Below are 24,084 nucleotides of genomic sequence, written 5' to 3' on the forward strand. Positions count from 1 at the left end.
TTTTTTTTAAAAAAGAATTTATTACATACGGAGTCTGGGACACAGAGAACAGGGGACAAATGAGAGATCCTCTGCGTCACTCTACATCTTTGTCTTCCTCTCCCATCTCTTGGACATCCTAAAGCTACCCCATTCCTACATACTTAGGCCATCTGTTCCTTGCTTCTTTTGGATAAAGTTATCATTTGGCTTTGGATTTCCATCTGTTTTTACACCGAATTATTAAAAGAGATGCCTCTTTTGAATCAGTTCATTCATCCACATTTGTGTGTAGGATGTTAGGGGAAAGATCAAGAAAATCTGTTAAGATCTAAGCCAAAAATCCCCACTCTTAAGAGTGATGACTCACAAAACCCAAGTCCTGGAGTGAGCTGGAAGCCACTAGCACATTTCCACTGCAGTTCTAATATATATATTAAGTACTTTTTAATTACATTTTCAATCATCTTTGACATAGCCCCCAAAGGTTTTCCAAATAAAATCCAACCTAAAAACAAAACCAAAAACCAGTGCCAGTTAATGAACATTTCTCAGTAAATTCATTATAGTTGGGATAAAAACATTCAAGTGGTTCATGTGACTTAAAATTAGCCAACTTCATATCATGTATTACTGTAACTCACAATGTAACATAGCACATATAAAAATCCCACAGTAATCAATTCCAATTAGAATGACTCTCTACCCGAACTAAGTTACCAATTAAATAAGTCCTACCAAATAAGGAGTGTATCCAAGATAAATTAGATTAAGCCTCTCATCATATTAATCTGATTTATATTCTCCAGCTACACAGTTGTATTCTCTCCCTTTTTTCTTTAAACAACAATAAAAAAGAATGCACAATTCAAATGTTTCCACTTAATACAACAAAATCATGGGGCGTCTGGGCGGCTCAGTTGGTTAAGCATCTGCTTTTAGCTCAGGTCATGATCCCAGTGTCCTGGGACTGAGCCCCACATTGGGTTCCCTTCTTGACAGGGAGACTGCTTATCCCTCTGCCCCTCCCCCTGTTGTGCTCTTGTTCTCTGTCTTCCTCTCAAATAAATAAATAAAATATTTTTTAAAATACAAAAAAATCAGTTATGAATTTTTAAACAAACAGCCCATAACTGTGAATGGTTACCTTGGGACTCCAAAATGGGGTGTGTGTGTGTTTGTAGTTTTGATACCATTCACACTAGAAAAATCCATCCAGGGGCGCCTGGGTGGCTCAGTGGGTTAAAGCCTCTGCCTTTGGCTCAGGTCATGATCCCAGGGTCCTGGGATCGAGCCCCACATTGGGCTCTCTGCTCAGCAGGGAGCCTGATCCCCCCCCCCCCGTCTCTCTGCCTGCCTCTGCCTGCTTGGGATCTCTCTCTGTCAAATAAATAAATAAAATCTTTAAAAAAAAATTAAAAAAAAAAGTCCATCCATTGAAATAAGTGAGAATGACAAAAGTCTTCTCAGGATGCCTCAGTGGAACAGGTGCTTTTATTTGAACTGATATGTCTCTGCAAATATACCCAGTCACAATAAGAAACTTCTTAGGCCTGACAATTATTTAAACCCTGAAGGGTGTGCAGGGTCTGTTAGAGACCTTCACCTTTCTGGTGACCAGTGTCCTTTGTAATGAAAAGGGGACTTTAGTTCTCCTCCAGCCCCCTTGCTTAGGATTAAATGAGACTTCAGCTTTGGTGTAAAGCTGTCAGCTGTCCTGATCGAAGACAGCATACAAAAACTGGACTCTAGGAACGAGGGACAAGAGGGAGGGAGATCTGGAAGAGGATAGGGATGAAATAGCAGAACTGAGCCTGCATCTCCTGCATATGTCCAAAGACAGCAGACTCTAGTTAAGATCTCTGGGGGAAAGCGTCTTCATGGAAAGGGGGAGAAATTAGACAAGACCAGGATAGCTTTTGCCATCCTGGGTGAAAAAGTCAAGGAAGAGATATGTGCATGCAGTAGACCACTGAATCCAAAAAAGCACAGATATAACTAGCAATGATTCCCCCATCTTCTGCCTGGCTAGCTTGGATGTGACTCTCCTGCTGCTGGGCAAAAAAACATTCCCGAGGAGATCTGATTGTTACTGCAACAGGCTCTAATGAGGTATAGGCCAGGGGTGGTTCTGTTCCCGAACACGGGATGAGCCAGTGACCGGGAGAGGTTGAGTGGAGCAGCGGCATCTGAACATCCTGCCACGTCAGCCAGCAGCTCCGTTCACTTTGGACACTCCTGAGTGACACATGACATCTCACGGTAACAACACACACATAGACCTGTTTGTTCCCCAAGACCAACAGGACAAAGAGTTTGTACCATGGCAGCTTACAGAGACATTGTTCCGTCCAGGTGACAATCAGATTCTACAAAAGAGACATGGACTACACAGATACTTAGAAAGTGAATGTGGTTAAGGAAAAAGGGCAGGAGCTGGAAGTCATGGGAGCCAAGTGCCCACCCCAGCTCTGCCGCTGTCCAGCTGGGCGAACCTGGGAAGGCTGTTTCACCTCCCTTGATCTCAGTTTGTCCACCTGCAAAGCATGGCGTGGAACTCCAGGCACCGTGAGCTACTCTCTCAGTGCTTTCAAGGGGATTTCCGGATGGAAGCTCACTGGAAATTTAAAAAAAGCCAACAAACATGGTGCTGAAACAACCCGTCAACGCTTCAACTCCCATGTAGACATCCAGCTTCACGAAGGGACTTGTTGGCCTCTCGTTTGATCACTATCGGCAAAGGACATTTAAGTGTCACTTTGGAGGAGAGTAGTTTTCAGACCTCGTCTTGGAATAAGTTCAAGAGGAGTCTCAGATCATTTCCAGTTGGAACAAACCATTATTTTTGGCTTGGTTGGGGATGGCGTCACGTGACGGCCGAGCTACATCTCCTTCACGAATTACAGTGACAAGTCAGCCTTCATTCTAGCAGTTTGGTCCAGAATGGCTGCTCCCCGGGTGGGAGCCCTACACCCTGTGGCACACTTGAAACTACACCATTAATATCTCCATCCAAAATACACTTGAGTGTTATAAGCTTATCACAGAAAAGAAAAAGAACTGGTATTTACCAAGTGCCTTCCCTGGGCTAAGCACTTGCTGAGTGTTTTACAAACATTCTGTCTCTTAATCTTCAAGGCAACCTTCAAAGGTAGGTATCACCATCCCTGTTTTATAGGTGAAGAAACTGAGACTCAGAGTGGTCATGACTTGCCCAAGGGCACATCACTGGGACATGGCAGAGATCTGAAATAAGAATTCAGGCCTTTCCCACATCACAGTCTATGCGTTTGCCTTCTCTAACATCATGATACCCAGAAGGAGGGAAAACAAATGAGGGTGAACAGTCAGCCAGCAAAATTCAGAAAAAGGCTATGCTGTTAGTAAAGAGCTCACCCATTTTACATCATTCTGCAATGTCCAATTTTCAAAGAATCAGAATATGATGGAAATAGTCGATAAATCACTACTGAACATAAGCAATCTGACCTTGATGACCCAGAAGGCGCTTGCAGACCTTGCTGTGCCTCAAAGTGCTCACTAACAATACCGACCATCCGCACACTACAGATGAATGGAAAAGAAACACCACATAAGGGAAGTAAGATCGCCTGCCTCCAAGTCGCCAGGCACCGCGACGGCCTTTACCGACTGGCTTTACTACACCAGGTCAAAGAAACAAACAGAACCTGTCAATATGGTCCTGCCTCTTCAGACTTATATTCTAGACATAAATCTGTTCTCATGTCCAGTGAGAGAGAAACCAATTAGAAAGTATCTTGCCTTTCACCAAATTCTACCCTTAAAATCCTAAAACGGTCATATCTTTGTGCACAATATTTTTGGCTGTTACGAGCGCTTTCACAAAGCAGAGCTGAGGACGACTGCAGAATACATCTGGTACTGAAGTGCCCCCTGGGGGAGGCAGCGTGGCTCTGTGGAGGGAGAGGGCTCCTGCCGTGGGGCGGACAACCGCTCCTGCCAGAGCTACCAAAGCCAAGTTTCTCGACAGGCGTGTTCTCGGCCATCTCAGGGCCTAGATCCCTAACAACATGAAACAACATAATAATTGCAAGCAACCACGTCCAAATAAAGAACTCGATATTGGAATCATCGAGAAGCGGCCACGTTCAGAAAGGCATTTCCTGGCACGCTAGAGCAGACTGGGATGAAAGTTGTACCGAAGGCTGGAGAAGAGCCCAATGTGCTTCACGAGGTTGGGCTCCACCACGTAGGCCCGCTCCCCCTTGGCCCTCAACAGGGAGTAGAGCGCCATGTCCTTGCCGAAGCCCTTGTGGCAATACACCTGGGACAGGTAGGTGAGGGTCCGGCGGGCCGCAGGGGCCGGGAAGAGCATGGCTGGGGTGCAACACTGGGAGGCAGGGACCACGCTGTACAGGGAAGGACTCAGCCGCCGCAGTTCCAGGAAATAGTGCCGGCCCACCAGTTCCACCAGACCCATGCTATACAGGGAGAAGAAGAGCATGACGGGCCAGCTGAACCCGGGGCGGCTGGCAAACCGCATGTATATCCAGGTCAGCAAGGGCCCCAGCAACATGCCCACACCGACCCACTCCAGGATCCGCATGGGCTCCGGGTTGACGTAGTGCTGCAGCCTCTCGGGATGGTAGAGCTTCAGATAAAGCGCATCTTGGAGGTGCGGCTCCGAGAAGCGAGCCCGCAGAAGGTGCTCCAAGACCGGGAAGATCTGCTCCTCCGGAACGGCGTCGTCTTCCACCATCAGGACGTAGTCTGGGTTGTAGGTCTGCAGGGAGGACTCCAGGCAGTAGACATAGTCCTGCTTCTCCTTCTCAAACGAGTTGGTCGAAGGGTCATCACCATAATCATCCTCAGTGCCCTCATAGCGGTTGGCCACGGGGACATACTTAGACAGCAGCTTGGCGTCGAAATGGCTCACGCTACGTTCCACGTTGCACAGGAAGAGCTGGTGGCCCTCACACTGGGGGCCGCATTGCTGCAGAAGCCGGTGAAACTGGGACACCACCTGCAAGACATAGTGGAAGCCAGGCTGCCTGTCAACAGTGATGATGGTGATGACCAGCCAGGGGCGGGGGGTGGCCTGCCAGACGATGGGCACCGAGCCATTGGCAGACGGCAGCTCCTCAAAGTAGTGGAGGGCAGCTTCGCCTTCTTTCAAACTTTGCTGCAGGAACTCCTGACTCATTTGGTTCAGGTGCCATTGGCGTAGATAGAAGTAAGAGTGCAGGAGGCGGTGACAGGCTAGGGGGGCCAGCAAGCCGAACGTCACCACCGTTAAGATCAAGAGCTGGACAGCGGTGCTGCCCCAGGAGAGCCGTCTCAGCCTCCGGAGGAGCATGGCAGCGGGAGGGGCTGATGCACTCATGAGGTCAACTTCTGGTCAGGTCTGGTCCCGAGAACAAACCATCCTGGAATGCAGGCCCAAATCAGCGCAAGTCAAACCTAGACAGAGACAAGTAGAGGATGGTGAGAGACCTTAAACAAAACAAAACAAAACCTGGGCACAGAACGCAGCACATATCAACCCAGAAATTCTACCTCTAGGCTGTAGCTACTAGAGACTTCAAAGTATTTTCTCTAGCACGCTCCTCTTTGGTTGTGTCGGTCAGTGATCCCCAAGATTCTTTCATTATTTCTACGAGTGAGGATATCCTGGTGTATCCAAGCAAGTTGCCACACCCACAGATGGTAGGTTGGGTTTACAATGTGCCAGAAAGTCATGGGGTAGGCTAGTACGATCCTTATTTCAATGCAGCAGCTACAGACACCTGCCTTCTTAAAATGGATGAAAAAGGAAGACTTGACACAAAGCAAATACACTTCTAAAGTAAATTCCAAAGTTAAGTTGTGTATTGATAGACTATGCAAACTATATTTTCTGCACATCCCAAACAAGAAAAGGACTCTTTAGGATAAGATGTCTTTGTCAAGATCTTCCATTCTAATTTCTCTAATCTCATACAACTAAAAACTGCACCTTGGGGCACCCAGGTGGTTCAGTCAGTTAAGACAGTGAAGTGTCTCCCTTCAGCTCGGGTCATGATCCCGGGATCCTGAGATCCTGGGATCCTGGGATCAAGTCCCTCGACGGGTTCTCTACTCAGCGGGGAACCAGCTCCTCCCTCCTCCCCCTGCTCCTGTGTGCTCTCTCTCTCTAATAAATAAAATCTTAAAAAAAATTTTTTTTAAGATTTTATTTATTTATTTGACAGAGCGATCATAAGTAGGCAGAGAGGCAGGCAGAGAGAGAGAGGAGGAAGTAGGGTCCCTACTGAGCAGAAAGCCCGATGTGGGGCTCGATCCTAGGACCCTGGGACCACGACCCAAGCCGAAGGCAGAGGTTTTAACTACTGAGCCACTGAAGTGCCCCTCAAATAAATAAAATCCTTTAAAAAACCCTGCATCTTAGTTTAATCCTGATTGTTCTCCCATTTTATTTTTTATAGCACTAACCCAGGGACCAGTATCTCCCATATGCACATGAACTCCAGAGCCCCAGACCTGGGAGGGGAGGAAATATCTGAAGAAAGGTCCATGAGCAGCTCTGCAATGAGGCAGGGAGGGATAGACAGAAATGAAGATGGGGGGCGCCTGGGTGGCTCAGTGGGTTAAGCTGCTGCCTTCGGCTCAGGTCATGATTTCAGGGTCCTGGGATCGAGTCCTGCATCGGGCTCTCTGCTCAGCGGGGAGCCTGCTTCCCTCTCTCTCTCTCTGCCTGCCTCTCCATCTACTTGTGATTTCTCTCTGTCAAATAAATAAATATAATCTTTAAAATAAAAAAAGCATCATTAAAAAAAAAAGATCTTTAAAAAAAAAGAAAAAGAAAAAGAAATGAAGATGGAAGAGACAGCTGCGCCCAGCTTGGTCCAGAAAGGATGTTGCAGGCGGTGATGGTTCACAGTGCAGGCTGGAGGTCAGGCACACGTGACTCCCAACTCAGGGGGTGAAAAGTCGCCTCTCCACAGCTGTGGGGCACCTGGCTGGCTCAGTCGGAAGCGCCAGTGACTCTTGATCTCGGGGTCCTCACTTGGAGCCCCGTGTTGGGCGTAGAGATTACTTAAGTAAAACTTTTTTTTTTTTAAGGTTTTATTTATTTATTTATCAGAGAAAGAGAGAGCACAAGCAGGGGAGCAGCAGGCAGAGGTAAAGAGAGAAGCAGGCTCCCCGCTGAGCAAGGAGGCTGATGTGAGACTTGATCCTGCACAACCTGAGCTGAAGGCAGACACTTAACCGACTGAGCCCACTCAGGTGCCTCCAAATAAAACTTTTAAAAATGTATCCATATAGGGGCACCTGAATGGCTCAGACGGTTTAGCATCTGACTCTTGGTTGCAGCTCAGGTCATGGTCTCAGGGTTGTGGGATCAAACCCAGCATCGGGCTCCGTACTACTGCACTGTCTGAGATTCTCTCTCCCTCTGCACCTCCCCCCAACTCTCACACATGCTCTCTCTCACCCTCTCTAAAAAATAAACAAATAATATCTTTTTAAAAAATCTATCTATACAGGGGTGCCTGAGAGGCTCGGTTAGTTAAGCATCTCCTTCGGCCCAGGTCATGATCCTGGGGTCCTGGGATCAAGCCCCACATCAGGCTCCCTGCTCAGTTCAAGGCGTATAAGAAGGCGGCCCAGAAGAAGATGATCCAGCAGGAGCATGAGCGGCAGGAACGGGAGGACGAGCTTCGAGCCATGGCCCGCAAGATCTGCATGAAGGAGCGGGAACGTAGAGAGAAGGAGCGAGAAGAATGGGAAGGCCAGTATAGCCGACAGAGCCGCTCACCCTCCCCCCCGCCCGTTACAGTCGAGAATACAGCTCTTCCCGAAGGCGCTCAAGGTCCCGATCTCGAAGTCCCCATTATAGACATTAGGCTGAAGTGTGGGGGGCAGGGAGATGGGGGGGGGTGAGGGCTCAGGCTGTGATGCTGCTGGTTTGATCTCTAATGAAATAAAATCACTCATTATTTAATTCCAAATAAATATTTAATCGCTCAAATAAATAAATAAAATCTTAAAAAATAAAGAAATAAAAAAGTATCCATACAAACTCAAGTAATACCTCCTTGGGAGTAAGCAGGCCTAATGATCTGAGGGAAAACAGACTCAGACCGAGAAACAGAATTCAAAGGACAAAGCCAGTGTAACAGCAGTAATGTGAATGCAAAACTAAGCGGTGTCTAAAGAACAGAAGGTAAACCTTCTTATGTCAGAAGCATAATAAAGTGTGTACACATTTAGAAGAAACCGCCTAGCTTGTGAGTTATCTTGAAGGAAGGGCCGCCCAGGCACCATATGAAGTTATGGTACAGCGTCCCGGGCTGTCACTTCCGTGTCCTCCCCTTCTTGGGCACATAGAATGACCATATTCCCTAGCCCATCTTCTTCAGGTGGGATCCGGTGACTAGGACTTGCCAGGAAAATATGAGCAAAGTGGCAGGTGTGACTCCAGGGCCAAAGCGGTTGAGAGCAGATGTGCCTACCCGACTTGCTCATTCTCCATTTGCCAACTTTGCGGGGGGCGGGTGGGGGTCTGGAGGAGTGTCGAGCCACCAGATGGCAGGAGCCTGAGGTCCTGAATGACTGCACAGAAGAGCGGTGCTTCCCGCTGCTCACCTCCCAGGAGCTTCCCAATCTAGAGTGGGCTGGTGGGGAGTCACGTGTAATCCACCATGTCAAGTCACCAATGATTTCTGGACTTTTCACTGCCCCAATAACCTGTCCAGCCCAGTAGAACCATGTACAATACCACACTTCTCTCTATAGGATGATGACATAATAATTCATCAAAGGTCTCATTTCAGCTTCAGCGGCCCATTATACTGCGGGACCCAGAGGTGAGCCGGACTACCCCAGTACTAGTAAGAGATCTGGCTGGTACCGGAAGGGGGGAATAGCAGGGGGAGGTTTGGAGAGCACACAACCCCAGGCCCGCGGGTCTGAGGTCGTTCAGAGTACGGTAGATGGGATGCTTCTGCCTGTTGGCTCAGGCCAACAGAGTGAATAAACCACGTGGACACACATCACTCCTAGCGGAAGCCAAGGACCAAAACTGGATTGAGCTTATATTCCTGGTAAGGAATGGAGTCTTTCAGGTGGTTTCCGCTCACCTTGTTCTCCCTGCGTCTGTTGTCACCCAAGAGAGCTGCACCCACTTGGAAGAAGGAACGAAATACAGTCAGCGGGATAAGGCATGCAGCTTGGAGAATGCCAGGCACACGGTGAGCGCAAACATGACACCATGATGATGATGAGAACGCAGAGCTCTGTGTTTGGTGCAAAATCCCCACCCACACTCCTTCGACACGATCTTCTAGTGACAGTTTCTGGTAAGGCAAGAATGTGACGCTCTTTAGCTCCGATCAGTCCCAGGAGTGGGATGTTTAAGGGCTGTGTGTGTGTGTGTGTGTGTGTGTGCACGCGCATAGTTACGATTTAAAAATATAAATGTGATGCTATCGCTCTCCTGCTTAAAGCCCTTCTTTAGCTTCCCACTGCTCTGGTAATAAAATCCTCATTTCCTATTATCGTCCACGAGACCCTTTATGATCTGGACTGTGCCCTTACCTGTCATCTTGTTCGACTGGCCTTTTCTCAAGTTACTCAAAATCAGAGGCTGGCAATATTTTTCTGTAAAGGGCTAGAAATATTTTAGAAAATATGTTTTAAAAATTTAATTTTAATTTAATTAAAAAATATTTTAGATTTCATGGGCCACACATTGTCTCTGTTGCATATTCTTTCTAGACATTTTCTTCCATAAAACTCTTTAAAAATATAAAAACTATTTTTAATGCTCCAGCCACATAAAAACAAGCTGGAAGCCAAATCTGGCCAGCAGCCCATAGTTCACCAATCCCTGTTCTAGACCAGTACTCTCCAATAGAAATACGATGCAAGAGCCACAGAGATAGTTAAAATTTTCTAGCGGCCACAGTAAAAAAGTAAAAAAGGTAAAAAGTAAAGTAAAAAAGTAAAAAGAAACAGTTGAAATTAATTTTAATAACAGATTTTAAGTACAATACTCCAGAACTATTATTTCAACATGAAACCAATATGAAAAATTATAAATGAGGAATTGTATATCTCAATTCAGACTGGTCGCATTTCAAGTAACCAATAGCCACATAACACCACCTAGCAGGGTGGCTCTAGACACACTGATCTTTCCAAACACTGACTGTGCTACACTCCTATCCAACTCCTGGCCTTTGCTCTCACAACTCCCACACCTTGGAACAGTTCATTCCCCCACCTTCCCTGCTTCTTCACATTGATAGCTTTTTCTCATCCTTTAATACACTCTCTCCGGCCCATGCAAAGTAGGACCTATGAAACTGGCAATCACGTATTTTCCTAATGGGAATTAGCTCTGTAGAATTAATTTGGGAATACCTAAGAAATCCACTAATGACTCAGCAATTCCATTTCTAACATTCCTTCCTAGATATGTATTCTCATGTGTCAGAAATGACTTGCAGCATCATTTGTAAGAGCAAAATACTGCCAAGTGCTCATTAATTGAGAGTGAGTCCAATAAATTATGATCCATCCAAAGACAGGAATACAAAGTACCCATTAAAAGCAAGCAAACTTGGAAGAGACAAGATGGCAACATAGAAGGCTCCTGAACTTCTCTTCTCCCAGGGATGCATCAAATGTACAGCTACACCATGAGAAGTTGCCTGAGAGAAATCCAGAACCTAGCTGAGGAACCCCTATGCATAGGGGAATGAGATAATACCCACATTGAAACACGTAGGAAAGAAAGGCTGAGACACACTCCAGCCATAAACCCCACCCCAATACAGTGTCCTACAACCAGGGTGGGCTCCCAAAAGATCTAGCTGTGAATGCCACTGGGGCTTGCATCCATGAGACCATAGGATCACAGCAAACAAAGAAGGTATTCTTTGTGGGTGCATGAACACTTCCCAACTCTATCCCCTCTGGGCCCAGCATGTTGGGAGCAGGCAAAAATGACCATCCCCAGTTTTTCTGTGGGTTTAGACTGCATACTTTTCAAGTTCCTGCCAGGGGGTAGAGCTTCTCACTTTGCCTGTACCTAGGAGCTGGCTGAGATTCTCCCCAGAACCCAGGGGAAGCGATAGGCACTTCTCCCATCTTCTCCCTTGGGCTCACTCCAATGATAAAACCAGGTCACCAGCATCTCTCTGGAAGGAGCTTTACACAGGCCTCATGTCCCAGCTTTTGCAGCAACACCTGAGTGATGGGCCCCTGGGTCACCTGGCCCCAAGTCACCAATGGTATATGACTCAAAACACTGAGAACCAGTAGATGAATTCAGTAAAGTTGCAGGATATGAGATCAACATATAAAAATCAGTTGCATATCTATATACTAACAAGGAGAAATTAAGAAAACAGTCCGATTTATAACACCATCAAAAAGAATAGACCACTTAGGAATAAATTTAACCAAGAGGGTGAACAATTTGTATGCTCAAAACTATAAGACATTGTTGAAAGAACTAAAAATGACACAAATAAATGGAAAGATATTCTGTGGTTGTGGATTAGAAGAATTCATATTAAAATGTCCATATTACCCAAAATGATCTACAGATTCAATGCAATCTCTATTAAAATTCCAATGGCGTTTTCCACAGAAATAGGAAAAACAATCTTAAAATTAGTATGTAACTACAAAAGACCTCAGATAGCCAAGGCAATTTAGAAAAACATAGGCGGTAAGCTTCTTGACATTGGTATTGGCAATGATTTTTTTTTTTTTTTACACCAAAAGTACAGGCAGCAAAAGCAAAAATAACTAAATGGGACTATATCAAGCTAAAGGTTTCACACAGCAACGGAAACCATCAATAAAATGAAAAGGTAACCTACAAAATAGAAGAAAATATTTGCAAACCACTTATTAGACAAGGAGTTCATATCCAAAATATACAAAGAATTCACACAACTCAACGCTAATAATAATAATAATAATAATAATAAACTTGTTAGAAGAAGCAACTTATTAGAAGCAGTGCTCCCAAAGATCTAGCTGTGAATGCCACTGGGGCTTGCATCCATGAGACCAACAAGACCACGGCAAACAAAGAAGGTGTTCTTTGTGGTTGTATGAGCACTTGCCGACTCTATCCCCTCCGGGCCCAGCAAGCAGGGAGCAGGCAAAAATGATCATCCCCAATTTAATAATAATAACCAACTTATTTCAGCAGGCAAAGAAGGATCTGCATAGACATTTTTCCAAAGACATAAACAGCCAACAAATCTACTTGAAAAGGTGCTCAACATCACTATTCATCATGGAAACACACATCGAAACTATAATAAAATATCACCCCTCTATCCCACCCTTTAAGTGGGAGTCTTAAAGTTCAGGGTGCTAGATATGTGGCCCAAACCCTTTATTCCTCAGGAAGAAGCCGGACATGGGGTGTTCCCTCCAGGTTGTAGGGCACTGTATTGGGGTGGGGTTTATGGCTGGATTGTGTCTCAGCCTTTCTTTCCTACATGTTTCAACGTGGATATTATCTCATTTTCCCTGTGAGTAGGGGTTCCTCAGCTAGCTAGGTTCTGGATTTCTCTCAGAACTTTAACAGACACCTTAACAGACCTTAAGATGTCTATTATCAACAAGGCACGAGATAACAAATGCTAGCACAGATGTGGAAAAAGGAAACACTGTATACTGTTGGCTGAAACATACACTGGTAGAGCCACTACGGAGATATGGAGGAAGAAAGTATGGAGGTTCCTCAAGAAATTAAAAACACAACTACCAAATGATCCAGCAATCCCCCATCTGGGTATTTATCCAAAGGAAATAAAAATCCCTCCCTTGAAGAGGGATCCAGGACTGCAGCCTTATTCACAATCCATATAGCTTTCACAGAAGCTCTATGGAAACAAACCCCGTGTCCACTGATGGAAGGATGAATGGATGAAGACTATGTGGTGGATCTATGCAATGGAATAGTATTCAGCCTTGAAAAAAAGGAAGGACATGATGCCATTTGGGACAGCAGGGATGAACACAGAGGGCATTATGTTAAGTGAAATAAAACAGAGAAATACAGATACTGCACAGTACCTTCTGTATGTGGAATCTAAAAAAAAAAAGTCAAAGCAGAATAGACAGTTGGTTACCGAGTACTAAGAGGAGGACTATAGGAGTCGGGAGAGGCTGGGCAAAGACTATAAACTTTTCGTTAAAGATGAATAAGGTCTGGGGGCGCCTGAGTGGCTCAGTGGGTTAAAGCCTCTGCCTTCGGCTCGGGTCATGATCCCACGGTCATGGGATTGAGCCCTACATTGGGCTCTCTGCTCAGCAGGGAGCCTGCTTCCTCCTCTCTCTCTGCCTGCTTGTGATCTCTGTCTGTCAAATAAATAAATAAAATCTTTAAAAAAAAAAAAAAAGATGAATAAGGTCTGAGGATCTAATGCATAATCCGGCGACTACAGCTGCCGATACTGTGCTGGCTAAGACACAATACTGACATTAGCTAAGAGAGAACTTAAGTGTCCTCACCACAAAAAAAAAAAAAAAAAAAAAAAAAAGAAAGAAAGAAAGAAAAAAAGAAAAAGTTCAAAAAAGCAAACTCTTCATATACAGATATGGAAAAATTTTAAGATATATTTTCAGTGAAAGGAGAGCTAGATTTGAAAACAAAAAAAAAACAAAAACAAAGACTGGGGCTCCTGGGTGGCTCAGTCATTAAGCGTCTGCCTTGACTCGGGTTATGATCCGAGGGTCCTGGGATTGAGTCCACATCGGCTCCTTGCTCTGCAGGAAGCCTACTTCTCTCTTTCCCACTCCCACTGCTTGTGTTGCTTTTCTCCCTGTGTCTCACTCTGCCAAATAAATAAATGAAACCTTAAAAAAAAAAAAAAGACCTAGAAAAGTATGTATTTATGTATATATTTATATATATGTGTATTTTATGTGTGTGTATATGTGTATTTTATGTGTGTGTATATATATATATATGCTACCATTTGTGTAGTGGATCATTTGTGCAGCCAAAGGAGGAAAATGTGCTCAAAGGGCACACTTTTAAATCCAGATATGACTGGAGGGGACCTAAAAGCACCCAGTCTTCCCAGGTCCTTGGCTTCCTGTTTTATTTTCTTGGATCTTGCTAAGGGGCCTGACGTGCATGCAGGGCTGGCTTCAAATCTGCTGCATAAAAGAGGCTTGTATGTTCCAGGTGGATACAAGAGGAGAAAATTTTCTTGAGGCCGTTTTTCAAGCAAGCATGATGATCTTCCTTCGATTTTGTTATTTGTGTGGGGCAGGAGAAATTAAGGAGACGTGAGTCTCCTCCAAGCCTCCACTGTGCTGCTGTTCTCAGGTCCTCTCCTGCCCCGAGACCCCAGGCTCCTGATTCTCCTCTCTGGCAGGTGGGTCAGGAACTGCAGCACCTGGTGTTGACATCAAGGGGACCTTTAATCCCAGGCAGTTTCCCCACTGGGGGCAATAAAATCATTAACATCTCAGAAATAGCTTACTTTAAAAATATAGTGTGAGAGAGCTGTTCTCCTGACCATCAGGGAAGGAATGGGATTCAGTTCAGAGGGCACATGGTCTCTGCCTACACTGATAAGTTTCTGCTGGGGTGATGAACAACCCCAGACCTTCAGAGCTTATGATAACGACATGCACTTCTTGCTCCCGAGTCTGTGGATTGCTGTGCTTCAGCCGGGTTCAGCTCTGGACTGCGGGTCAGAATCAGACTGCTCCATGTACCTCTTGTTCCAGGTCACGTTGCAGAAGGAACAGCCATCTGAGCATGCTCTTTTGGTGGATACAAGAGGTACACAAGAGTCAAAACACGAAGCTACATTCACAGCCTCACTTAACCACGCCATAGATTAAGTCCACTCACCATGCACCAGCCAAAGCAATGGGGCAGGGAAATTTACTCCTCTGGCAGAGTACAGGAAGGGGAAAATGAAGGTTCAGTGGGAAGCAAAAGCAGCAGGCCAATTTCTAAGCCCGCAGCAAAAAAGAGAAAGGCTCTAGCAATCTGCTCAGAGTCTGGGACATTTCTGAAACACTCACAAGACATCTGGCCCCATATCACTATACACAGAATGAGTCAGGACAGATGAGAGCAATGACCCCTAAATCTCAGGAGTTCATAAGAAAAGAGGTTTAATTCTTGCTCATGTTACTTGTCCGTTATGGATCACTGAAGACTCTGCTCCCTGTCATTCACACTCCAGGACCCACGTAGATGGCACTGCCTCTTTTCCAGACACTGCTGGGTTTGTGGCAGAGGAGAAAGAGACGGATATTGGACCACAGCTGGCTCTTAAAGTCACAGCTCAAAAATGACACACATCAGGCCCACTTACCTTTCATTGACCAGCGCAAGTTACACAACAACTCCTGAGTTCAAGATAACAGAGTTATGTAATTTTTCTGCAAGAAGGGGTACCGAAAGACATATAGCCAAACCTGAAGCTAATGATTAGAGAAATACAAGTCTCTCTAGGGAGTGGCAGAAAGTATCCGTAACGATGATGCAATCTAGCACACCCATTGTGGGCTCTGAGAGGTGGGATCGGATCCTTCAATGATCAGATGACTAGTAGGCCTGAAATCCAGCCACGTGGAGTTAGGTAGGCCTTCAAGACAATGTTCTTGTTTGTTTTTTATTTAAGATTTTATTGATTTATTTGACAGAGAACACAATAGGTAGAGAGGCGGGCAGAGAGAGAGGGTGAAGCAGGCTGCCTGCTGAGCAGAGACACCCCCCACCCATGCGAGGCTTGATCCCAGGACCCTGAAATCATGACCTGAGCCGAAAGCAGAGGCTTTAACCCCCTGAGCCACCCAGGCACCCCTTGTTTGCTTTTTAAAACATCTTCTTAAAGGATTTAACCAATTGCTGCACTATGGGGTGTGGTATTCAGGACCTCTTATAATTTATTTCAGTTTACTGATTTGGTTTTAGGATAATTTACCTGAAAACAGGATTTTGCATTGGTAGTTTGAGGGAAGGAAGTCTCTACTCCCAGCCCAATATGGGGCTGGGACAGAAGTAGGACCACGTGTGCATTATCACTCTGTTTCCAGAATTCCATAGTTACCCATGGCATCACCAGCTCAGGACCACATCCAGGAATGCTGGGGACTGACTGGGATCTGTGAGGTGGCCTGGAAACAACGACACCATTACAGTCCTGATTCTACTGTGTAATGATTACTGAGTTCTTATCTATACCGTACTGGTGCACTTTGAAACACAACCATTTTCTAAATTGGATGATGTCTGTTACTGTGTCTCGGATGGAGGGCTCAGAAAAGACAATAAAAGACAAAGACGAAGACATGAACATGAAATAGGGCTAGAATGAATAAATGGAGTGACAATGACAATTGCATTTTACTGCAGCTTTTAAAAATTAAGCTGGGGACACTTGGGTGGCTCAGTCGGTTAAGCAGCCGACTCTTGATTTAGGCCCAGGTCATGATCTCAGGGTCATGGGATCCAGCCCCACCTGGGGCTCCGCGCTCAGCAGGGAATCTGCTAGAGAATCTCTCTCTCTCCCCCTCTCCCGCTGCACTCTCTCTCTCTCAAATAAATAAATCTTTAAAAAATAAAATAAAATAAAAATTAAGCTGAAGGAGTTGCAGAGGTATGTGAGGCAGTACACTAGGCTGAGTGTCAGGAGAGAAGCTGTCAAGAACACGGTTTCCCAAATCTTTCCTCCTACATGAATGGCAACACCACTTCCCAGGAACCTTGAGTCCAAAGGATCAGTACACACTGACTTCTCACCCCTATGCAGTCGCTTCCCACCCCCTAGCAATGCCTCTTGATGTAATGGCCTCTTGATGCCTCTCTTCTCTCCTGTCCTCCCACAGCCATGCCCTTCTTCACTGCCTCGCCCTAGTTACTCCTCATCACCCCCCAGCCAACTGATGGCAACGGGCTCCTAACTAGGCCTCCAGCTTCCAGAAGGAGCAGCAGATGGATCTCGGTCCAGGTCTGGTCCCAACACTCACTCATTAGGTCCATTTGTAAAGAAATCATTTCTCTGAGACTATTCTGCCTCTGTCAAACAGGAAAGTGAAAAAATACCTCATTTATGGAGGCACTGTGGGGATGAAATGAGACAATGGCTATGAAAGCCCTTTGTCAGACAGAAGACACTGCAAATGACGGTAATGTTTCACATTATATTCATCTGATGCTCTTTTCTGTGGAACCGTGCAGGATTCCCCAATGACTACAGAATGAAGTCCAACTTCTTTGCCAAGATTCCTCACGACCCAGCTTCAACTGTCTCTCCAGTCATTTCTTCTCCTCGCACAGGCTACTTAATGCCCAAGAATGAGCTCAGAAGGCACCTCTTAAAAACCAACCCTCATCTGCCCCAACCAGAAATAAACTCTTGTTTCTCAAGTGCTTGGCCCCTTTACATAAATTTTCCCCCAGAACATTCATTTATCACTTGCTACGTTAGACTGTATCTATGTATAGCTACCACTTATTAAGCTCTTACTACATATCCAAGTTCTGTAACAGACTCTTACATCTATTTGATTTAACCAGAATAGCAACTCTTGAATAGCAATGGAATTAAAATAAATGCTAGTGAGTCGAAAGCAGGAAATTAAAACAGGGGAGAAATTCCAAAGCCCATATTTTGTTCACAATGCCTCCTGCCCTCCATGGCTTTATTCCTGACCCCTGACTTATGCCCTAGTTAGACTGATAAATCCTTTGTTAGTGGATTCCGTCTGATTTATCTTCGGTATCCCTTGTAGGCTCATCACAGTACTACTCTATGCATAGGAGAGGCTCAATGTTTGTCAAGCAAATAAATGCCCATAATTAAGTCATTTGACCTCAGTGGGTCTCAATGCTTCAGCGATTAAATTGGGAGTATCGAAGAGCATGGCCTTAAAATGTGCAGAGATCAACTTATTTGTACATGTCTATTGAGCACGTATTGTGTGCTAGGCAATGTTCTAAGCATCTCATCGATCCTCACAAGAAGCCTATGAGAAATACTATTATTCAGCCCATTTTATACCTGCAAAAACTGAAGACAGAATCAAATTGTACCAGAGGTTAACAAAGCTTTTAAGTGGGTGGGAAAACTGAAACCTAGGCAGACAGACTCCAGAACCCATGTTCTCAACCAATATGCAATACTATCTCTGCAGAGATTGGAAACCCAAGAAAATCAGCTGAAACATCATTAGAAATGGTAACAGCTTTTCAGGATGCAAATGTAAATATTAATATATAAAAATAATAATGTAAAAATATTTAAAAATAATATACAGTATCACACACACACACACATTGCTTCACCTTATCAGACAATGACCAAATTAATTAAAGGGGTAAAAGAGCCCCATGAAAATGGGATAAAAGACCTAGGAATAGGGCGCCTGGGTGGCTCAGTGGGTTAAAGCCTCTGCCTTCGGGTCGGGTCATGATCCCAGGGTCCTGGGATCGAGCCCCACGTCGCACTCTCTGCTCAGCAGGGAGGCTGCTTCTCTTCCTCTCTCTCTGCCTGCCTCTCTGCCTCCTTGTGATCTCTGTCTGTCAAATAAATAAATAAAATCATAAAAAAAAAAGACCTAGGAATAAATTTTTTAAATAGGCAGAATATACACACATAAAATTCTACTGAAAGATATTTAAAAAGTCTTTGGTACGTAGAGAAACAGAACACTTTCCCAGCTGAAAAGCCTCACTAATGAAAGATGATAGAGATCTCTTTCTCCAGAATTAATCTGTACATTTAACATAAAGTCAGTTCAATTTACTTTAAGAGGGAGTGGCCCAATTCAACAAACGGGCACTTGATAAAAACTGGTGCAACCTTTGGAAGGAAAGTTGAACCAGTATCTATAAAAATTTTATATGTGCATTCCCCTTGACATAGAAATTCGTTCTAGGAATCTATCCCACAGAAATAACAACACTTGCTACCAAAGATGGACAAAGAATGTTCATGGCAGTTTTATTTGCAATAATATGAAAAAGATAAAGAGGGGAAAGGGAGGAGGGACAGGGGAGGAGGAGCGGAGAGGAAGAAGGAAGGAGGAACTGCAGGGAAAGAAAATGCGCAGCAACAGGAAACACTTTTACATAATTACACAAAGGGACCACAGGAGCCATTAAAAAGGAAGTGAAAGCTTTCAATATACTAACATTTTAAAAGTCTTAGCTAGGTCTCTGCTAGGGACTGAATGCATTCCCCCCAAATTCATGTATTAAAACGCTAATCCTTGGGGCACCTGGGTGGCTCAGTGGGTTAAGCCTCTGCCTCTGGCTCAACTCATGATCTCAGGGTTCTGGGATCCAGCCCCGCATCAGGCTCTCTGCTCAGCGGGGAGCCTGCTTCCCCCATTCTCTCTGCCTTGCCTCTCTGCCTGCTTGTGATCTCTCTCTCTCTCTGTCAAATAAATAAATAAATTTATTTAAAAAGAAAATGCTAATGCTCAATGTGATGATATGTGGATATGGGGTCTTTGGGAAGTAATTAGGTCGTGATGGTGGAACTCTCATGTTGGGATTAGTGCCCTCATAAGAAGAGGTAGGAGAGCACTGGCTTGCTCTCTCTGCTCTCTGCCAGTGAGAAGACAGGGAGTAGGTAGCAGCCCTACACTGGGAAGAGGGCCCTCAGCAGGGCACCCTGATCTCAAACTTTCATCCTCCAGAAAGAAATGTTTTGCTGTTTCCACCACCCTATCTATATTAACTTGTTACAATTTGAGCAGATTTTAAGTGTCTAAAGGAAAAATAAGGCAAACTATGTCAATGCAATTGCAAAAAAAATGTACAGAGTATGGTCATTCTTTTTTTTTTTTTTTTTAAGATTTTATTTATTTATTTGACAGACAGAGATCACAAGGAGGCAGAGAGGCAGGCAGAGAGAGAGGAAGAGAAGCAGCCTCCCTGCTGAGCAGAGAGTGCGACGTGGGGCTCGATCCCAGGACCCTGGGATCATGACCCGACCCGAAGGCAGAGGCTTTAACCCACTGAGCCACCCAGGCGCCCCTGGTCATTCTATTTTTAATATGGAGCATAATTCAATGAAAGAGAGATGAAGGTGTGGAGGAATGGAAGCTTCCTGTTTTGCTTCAACACCCCCCACCCCCGTTTTTAAAAGATGTTATTTATTTATTTGACAGACAGAGATCACAAGTAGGCAGAGAGGCAGGCAGAGAGAAAGGGGGGTGGGAAGCAGGCTTCCCACTGAACAGAGAGTCCGATGCGGGGCTCGATCCCAGGCCCCTGAGATCATGACCTGAGCTGAAGGCAGAGTCACCCCTCGACACTTTTTTTTTTCTTTTAAGATTTTACTTAATACCAAAGTATTCTAAAGATTTTCTGGGATTAATACTAAGAAAAACTACTAGAAAATGCTCGCTTTGCTGGCATATACATTAAAATTGGGAGGATGTATCAAAAATTAGCATGGCTCCTGGGCAATGATGACATCAATTTTGCACTTCATAATTTTTTATTGTGATGGTGGTTACATTTGATAAAATTCATGAAAATATACATTGAAATGTGTTTTACTGCATGCAAACTGTACTTCAATAAAACTGATTTTTCTAGGGGCGCCTGGGTGGCTAGTAGGTTAAGCCACTGCCTTCGGCTCGGGTCATGATCTCAGGGTCCTGGGATCAAGTCCCACATCGGGCTCTCTGCTCAGCAGGGAGCCTGCTTCCCTTCCTCTCTCTGCCTGCCTCTCTGCCTACTTGTGATCTCTCTCTGTCAAATAAATAAGTAAAATCTTTAAAAAACAAAAACAAAACCAAAAAAAACCCTGATTTTTCTAAAAGCTGGGAAAATGATAATACAGAGTAGAAAGAGAGAATCTGCCTAACCAGATTTTAAATCTACCATAAAACTTCAGTAATTTAAATAACAAGGCACCAGCACCAAAATATGCTGATAAAAAGAAGCGAAAATCCACAAAGATACAAACATGTAATAACTCAATCTACCGTAATGAAGCAATTTAAATCCGGGGTGAAAAACAGACTTAATAGTTTTGGGGCAACTGGTTAACTCTTCAGGAAAAGTAAATTAGCTCTCCACTTGATAACTTTGGAATAAATTTCACATTAAAACTTTCAAACAAAAGCTTAAAGGTACCTGAAGAAAATACAGAAGATTATTTATATATTTTAGGAAAGGCCCATAGGTTTAGGAAAGCCCCTTCTCAACAGGTCTGCAAGGAAACTATTAAAAGAAAAAAAAAGGTGCTATAGTGAGCGCTGTAAACTGTTTAAGACTGATGAATCACAGACCTGTACCCCTGAAACAAATAATACATTATATATTAATTAAAAAAATGACTAAATGGGGTGCCTGGGTGGCTCAGTGGGTTAAAGCCTCTGTCTTAGGCTGGGGTCATGATCCCAGGATCCTGGGATGGAGTCCCGCATCCGACTCTCTGTTCAGCAGGGAGCCTGCCCCCCCCCCCCCCCCCCCCCCCCCCCCGCCTGCTTCTCTGCCTACCTGTGATCTCTGTCAAATAAATAAATAAAATCTTTTTTAAAAAAATTACTAAATGAAAAAATTAAATTTGTGTATGGTCAAAGATGAAAAACTGATAAAACAATCAGGCAGAGTGGGAAAGACTATGCAACATAAATGACAGAATTATTTCTTTAATGCATAATATATAAGGAGTGCTTAAAAAATGAGAAACAGAAAGACACTCCAATTGAAAAGGGGGCAAAAGAGGGGCGCCTGGCTGGCTCAGACGGTGGAGTGTGCAACGGGTGATCTTAGGGTGGCGAGAGCCCCACGTTGGGCACAGAAATTCCTTTTAAAAGGGTGGTGGGGCCAAAGAAATAAGACAGTTCACTCCTGCAAATGCAAAAAGCCAGTACACAGAGGAAAAGGTATCGGTGGCCCCTGCGCAATCAGACGTGCAAATTAAAACAAGATACTAATTTTGTCCACCTTATTTAGATGTTTGTATGCAGAGAAAGCTTTAAGACGATATCCAGAAAATCTCAACAAACTAGAAGAAGTTTTTTTTTTTTTTTTTTTTTTTTTTTTAAAGATTTTATTTATTTATTTGTCCGAGAGAGAGCGAGTGAGAACGGGCACAGGCAGACACAGTGGAAGGCAGAGTCAGAGGGAGAAGCAGGCTCCCTGCGGGGCAAGGAGCCCGATGTGGGACTCGATCCCAGGACGCTGGGATCATGACCTGAGCCGAAGGCAGCTGCTTAACCAACTGAGCCACCCAGGCATCCCCAAACTAGAAGAAGTTTTAAGTTATCTTTATTTTCTCCTTTACATTTTTCTGTTTCCTAAATGCTCTGTAATACACTAATCCTTCAAAAAAAAAATTCCAGTAATTTTAATAATGCTAGGTGTTAGGCACCCATAGTTTTCTCTTGTCACCTCCCAAAGTACCTGATAGAAATGCACGCCTAAAAAAATCTATCCCCCTTACCAGGTTCTGTTCTCCTGGGGAAATACACGTGCGCACAGGCACACACACCTGCAGATTCTGCTAATGGGCCGCTCAGTGAGATCATCACTGGAGCGGCCCTGCGCTTCTCCCGGGGGCAGCACGGGACCAGCAGGGGATGCCAGGGTCACACCCGCCCTGCAGGAGCTCTCGCCCCGGGGCTCTTCGGGCGCAGTGCGGCACCGGCAACGCCCGCGCCCAGAGGCCAGGAAGAGGATATGACTAGCGGGGGTGGTCCTCTCCACTCCTCCAGGAAAGAGAACGGGAGCGGAAGACCACAGTCCCGGATCTAGCGTCTGCTGCTGACCTTGGGCAGTCGCCATCGCGCTCGGGCCTCAGTTTCCCGGCCCGTAGGTCAGTGCTAACGGTTCCGATCGCCGCGCTGGCTTCCTTTGGCTGGTCTTTTCGGGAGCTGGGAGGGACGCCTTCCTCTGCTGGATCGCCCTTTCTCGGTTCCCGGGCGCCGAGGTCGCCCGCAGAAACCCCACGCCGCAGCAGCGCTTTGGCGAGCCCGGCTGGCCCGAGGGGAGAACGCGCGAGGGGCCCTCGCAGCGTGCCGGCGGCCATTAGGCGATGCGATGCGCCCTGTGGCTGTGCAGCCCGGCGGGGCTGGCCGGGAGCGGGGTCTTACCTGGGCTCGCACGCGCCCGGCTCGCGCCTTCCTGTCGGCCTCGCGGCGCGGCCGAAGCGGGCGAAGGGTGCAGAGACGCCCTCGCCGCGACACTCATTCATCCCTGCCGTGACACCGGCCCTGGCCGCGCGGGGGATGCCTTTGTGGGGTCCCCGCGGTCCTCCGGCAGGAAGCGGCCGGCGCCCCGGGCCCGGCCTCAGCGAAGCTCGCCTGGCCGGAGCGCACGGCCGGGGGCGCAGGCCCTCCGGAGCGGCGCCAGTACCCGCCGCTGCTCTTCCCGCGCTAGCGGCAGCTCCGGCCGCGACGCCCGAGGGGCTGGGCAGATCGCACGCTGGGAAAACCTACCCGGTGGGGGGCGGTCAGCTGGTGTGCCGAGGGCCGCCTCTGGTGTCGCCTAGGCGGGTGGGCTCATCGCCACAGAGGAACCATCGCCCAACCCGGAGGCCCAGGCGGAGAGGGCGCAGCGCGGTTCGGGTGCGCGCCGGAGCCTCACCTCCTCCCGCGGCGCCTCACCTCCTCCCGCGGCGCAGCTCCCGCGCCGGGTCCCCTCGCTCCGGCAGGCCATGTGACCTGCGAGCTGCGGAGCGACCGCAGCCCCCAAAACCAGCTTGAGGGAAAAAAAGGGGGGGGGGGGATGGCAAAAGAGGCGCCAACTGATGGGCAGAAAGGGAAAAGCAGGCTCAGGGCTAAGGAAATTGAAATGCTGGAAGATGAGGTCTCTGCGCTTTTCAGAGCCGCAGCCAGCCTGCAAGCGTGTTCTTCGCGGGAGGGAATTGGTTTTGCCCATAATAAAAATAATAGCCGACACCACCTCCGCCCCAAATCCCTATGGCACCTAGCCTTATACCAGGCGCCTTAAGAACGTTCCTCTAGATCTCAGTTCACTCCTGGACATTACAGATGATCATCCCCAATTTGCAAACGGCGAAAGATTTGAGAAGATGATTGCCAAGTGCAAACCCTTCCTTATTACAAAAGCCGGAAATGTAAACATGTATTAAAAAATCAGAAAGGTTTGGT

The 24,084-nt window shown here is 46.0% G+C and overlaps 1 protein-coding gene across 3 annotated transcripts; it reads right to left on the reverse strand.

Annotated features, from left to right (window-relative positions):
• Positions 1-1,323: 1,323 nt before the first annotated feature.
• Positions 1,324-23,547, reverse strand: PGAP4 (post-GPI attachment to proteins GalNAc transferase 4). 3 transcript variants are annotated; one of them, XM_004747715.3, is made up of 2 exons: positions 23,410-23,547; positions 1,324-5,421 (listed from the first exon to the last, which is right to left on the reverse strand). In XM_004747715.3, exon 2 carries the CDS (start codon positions 5,342-5,344, stop codon positions 4,133-4,135), a length of 1,212 nt encoding a protein of 403 aa, XP_004747772.2. In that variant the 5' UTR covers positions 5,345-5,421; positions 23,410-23,547; the 3' UTR covers positions 1,324-4,132. The 3 variants fall into 3 exon arrangements, with proteins under 3 accessions (XP_004747772.2, XP_004747773.2, XP_012909274.2); XM_004747716.3 differs by lacking the exon at positions 23,410-23,547 and adding an exon at positions 23,065-23,152; XM_013053820.2 differs by lacking the exon at positions 23,410-23,547 and adding an exon at positions 22,416-22,677.
• Positions 23,548-24,084: the final 537 nt, after the last annotated feature.

This window comes from Mustela putorius, unplaced genomic scaffold (genome assembly GCF_011764305.1).
Source record: "Mustela putorius furo isolate JIRA1106 unplaced genomic scaffold, ASM1176430v1.1 tig00000580_pilon_pilon_pilon, whole genome shotgun sequence".
NCBI lineage: Eukaryota > Metazoa > Chordata > Mammalia > Carnivora > Mustelidae > Mustela > Mustela putorius.

Bases quoted from the DNA above. Each gene is read 5' to 3' on its own strand.
- PGAP4 (XM_004747715.3), bottom strand. From the start codon at position 5,344: ATGAGTGCATCAGCCCCTCCCGCTGCCATGCTCCTCCGGAGGCTGAGA.